We start from the raw sequence: 3,726 nt of genomic DNA, 5'->3' as shown, positions 1-3,726 counted from the left end.
AGACGAAGTCCATACTGATGTCCTCCCAAATAGAGTTTGGTACCGGTAGAGGCATGTATAACCCACTGTTTTGTGATCCCCCTTTATATGCTTGGCAGACGGCACAGCTCTCTACAAATCGGAGAGTATCACGCCGAAGGCGTGGCCAATAAAAACGAGCTTGCAATTGACGGAGAGTGTTATCTTGTCCCAAGTGCGCCGCAAGTCCTCCGCAGTGGGTTTCACGAATCAAATGTTGGCGCCATGAAGAGATCGGAATGCACAAGAGGTGGTGCTTGAAAAGAAATCCTTGCCGGATTGAATACTCTTCACAGTGGGAGGACTGTAGGCACTTAGCCCAGATGGCGGCGAAATCCTCATCATCTGCATACAATTCGATGACATGCTCTAGACCCACAAGTTCGGCTTGCAGCTTTGTGAGTAATACCGCCCGCCGGCTTAGAGCATCAGCGACGCGATTCTCCGTGCCAGGTTTGTGCTTCAAAGTGAACGAAAATCTTTGCAAAAAGACTAGCCAACGAGCATGCATGCGGCTGATATTTTTTTGGGTATTTATATGCTGGAGAGCTTTGTTATCACTGCACAAAACAAAGTCCTGGTGTAAGAGATAGGATTCCCATTGTTTCAGTGCCCGAACAATCGCATATAACTCCTGTTCGTATGCCGCCCAATTCCTCCTTGCCGGACATAATTTATCGCTAAAATAAGCGATAGGCCTACCTTCTTGCGACAGCACTGCACCAATACCAATTGACGACGCATCAGTGTCCACGGTGATGAGCTTTTCGAAGCTTGGGAGGGCGAGAATTGGGGCGGACGTTAGTGCTTCTTTGATTTTGTTAAAACTAAGCTCTTGTTCGGCTCCCCATTTAAATGTTTTGAGCTTGAGACATTCAGTTATCGGTGCCGTGATTATGCTGAAATTCTTGACAAAGCGTCGATAAAAGTTTGCCAGACCGTGGAAGCTCCGAATATCATAAAATGACTTGGGTTGTGGCCACTCCTTAACAGCAGAAACCTTCTGTGGATCAACATGAATGCCGCCACCCGAGACAATGAATCCCAAGAAGTTGACACTCGCGGTGGCCAGCTCACATTTTGGCAAGTTAACATATAATTTTTGCGCACGGAGTATGTCGAATAAGACCTTCAAATGTTGAAGGTGGAGTGATCGGTCTACACTATAGACCAATATATCGTCGAAGTAGACGATACAAATTTTTCCCAAATGCGGTTTTAGTATCTCGTTCATGACCCTCATGAACGTTGAAGGTGCATTACACAACCCAAACGGTATTACCTTCCATTCATAGAGTCCTTGAGGCGTTTTAAATGCCGTCTTCCACTCGTCACCAGGTCGAAGCCGAACCTGGTGGTATCCACTACGGAGGTCAATTTTGGAAAAGATTGTTGATCCGGTCAGTTGGTCTAGCAGCTCATCAACCCGTGGCATGGGGAAGCGGTACTTGATCGTGATTTTGTTGATGGCGCGGCTGTCAACACACATTCGCCAACTACCATCCTTCTTCGGCACGAGCAACGCAGGAACTGCACAAGGGCTGCGGCTCACTTGTATTAGTTGCTTCGTAAGCAACTCGTCAACCAACTCTTGCAGAATGGTTTGCTCTCTGGGATTTAAGCGGTAATGAGGGAGATTGGGCAGTGTGGCGCCTGGGATTAGATCAATTTGATGCTGTATGCTTCTTAATGGAGGCAGTTCGGCGGGCAACACATCCGGCGTCACATCTTGATAATCTTCCAAAAATTCTGCAATCTCTGCCTTGCCATTAAGCTTCTGCAGTTGACTGTTCGGTTCGGTGACGAGTAGAGCAAACATAGGCGCCTGGTCTCGCCACTCTTGAATTAAACTGCGACCCGAGACAAAGTGTATAGCGGCCTTGTTCTCTGATTGTGTTTCGGTTGGCCCCGGTAGTAGCCGCAACTTCCTTCCTTTCCAATCGAGGGAATAGACATTTGCTCTGCCATCATATTGAACACCCACATCGAACTGCCAAGGCCTTCCCAGAATTAAGTGACATACGTCCATCTCTAGGATGTCACATAGGACTTCGCAGGAGTAATTCTTCCCAATAGACAACGTCACGCGACAAGAATCGGTGACGGCTATGTCCATCCCTTTCTTCACCCAACTAATCTTGTAGGGGTGTACGAGCTTGGTCGTCTTCAATTGTAACCCTTGGACGACTGTCTTGGATACAATGTTCTCAGTGCAGCCGCTATCTATGAGTAAGTCGCACACTTTGCCATTGATAGTACACCTGGTCTTAAAGATGGCGTGGCGTTGAGATCGGCCACTGCGGCGGGGGGCCAGCAATAATTTTCCCATGACTCCAATAAAAGGATCGCCCTCATCTGCTGGAATATCCACGGCTTCCTCTGCCAATTCAGAAGCTGAGTGATCTGAGTTCGTTTCCTCCCCCGGTTCGGCCATATTTGCTTGTTGTCGTTGTGGGCACTCGTTGGACTTGTGCCCGGGCTGGAAACAACGAAAGCACTTAAGGTTAGAGGGTTTGGCATACGGGTTAGTTGAGCTGGCTCCTTTTGGTTTCTGTATGGCTTTTCCCTCAGTGGTTACACTTGAGGAATTGAGCTGAGTTGTTGCTGTTGTTGTGGAAGCAGGAGTTCTTCCGACGGGTGGTGTAGGAGCCTTGTTAGCAGTGGAATTCGGCTCTTGCCAATGTCGTCGATAATACGGTGTCTTGGGCTTGCGATTTTGTTGTACCTCAATCTTCAGGGCCAAATTGATGGCTTGCGGCATCGACCAAACGGAATTCAACTCCAATTGATCTTGTATAGTATCCTTGAGGCCTCCGATATATCGAGCTACCAACTGCGTGGCTGACTCATTAAGATCGTTCCTGGCACTCAACCTTTGGAATTCCTCCGTGTATTCACTCACGGTCCTGGTACCTTGCGCACAATGCTGGTACCTCATATACAAGATTTGCTCAAAATCAGTGGGAAGGAACTGTGCTCGCATTAGTTGCTTCATCCGCGGCCACGAACGAATCCGGTCACGTCCCTCTCGGCGGCGTGATTGCAGTGTTTGTTCCCACCATGCGCTCGCCCCGGCTTTCAACCGACAAGCTACATATTTAACCTTCTTATCCGGATCGATATCCATGTAATCAAAGAAGTTTTCTACGGCTTTCTCCCAATCCAGGAAATCCTCAATATGCAAATGACCATCAAAAAATGGAATGTCCATTTTTACCTTGAACTCCCCAAATTGCTGTCGGTTTTGTGGTGTTCGCCTATTTCGTGGTGGATTTGCGACTTCAAAATCATCCACCTCCTCGCCGCTAGAGTATGGTGGATTCAAATCCCGCGTCAGAACGGGTTCTTCCTCTGAATCAGTAGCTTCCAGCCGGTTGAACTGATGCCGTCTTCCAAAGTGTTCACCGCCTCTTCTTCTCCGTGGTATCTGCCGATTTACTCGGGCCTCCTCACGGGGATGATCTTGGTTCATAGGTATCGTACGCAGGAGATTAAACTCCCTGCGTATATCAATCGCGAGTCGCTGCACATCGGCGGCGATTTCTTCAATCCGGCGATTGGCGTTCTCCTGGTTTGCTCACAACGCCTCAATCGACCGACCTTCCTCTGTCGCAGGTCCTTTGCCCTTGTCCGCCATTCTATTTCCAGGTATAAGTTGGCTCTGATACCAATTGATGCCTTCTGCAGGATCGAGATACCTGAAAAAAA

At 48.3% G+C, this 3,726-nt stretch overlaps 1 protein-coding gene across 1 annotated transcript in view; it reads right to left on the bottom strand.

Moving 5' to 3' along the window:
• Positions 1-43: 43 nt before the first annotated feature.
• Positions 44-3,726, bottom strand: part of LOC114579613 — a gene marked incomplete at its 3' end in the record, with an annotated part of 14,499 nt that continues 10,816 nt past the window's right edge. Inside the window, exons 2-3 of the mRNA XM_028694775.1 lie at positions 3,619-3,716; positions 44-3,561 (exon numbers count right to left, since the gene is read on the bottom strand). Coding sequence (XP_028550608.1) covers positions 44-3,561; positions 3,619-3,716 — 3,616 coding nt within the window. The remainder of the gene's footprint in view (positions 3,562-3,618; positions 3,717-3,726) is intronic.

Source organism: Dendrobium catenatum, unplaced genomic scaffold (assembly GCF_001605985.2).
Source record: "Dendrobium catenatum unplaced genomic scaffold, ASM160598v2 fragScaff_scaffold_548, whole genome shotgun sequence".
NCBI classification, from domain to species: Eukaryota; Viridiplantae; Streptophyta; class Magnoliopsida; order Asparagales; family Orchidaceae; genus Dendrobium; species Dendrobium catenatum.
The sequence above is the reverse complement of the archived record's forward strand: the minus strand, read 5'-3'. Positions and strand labels throughout refer to the sequence as shown.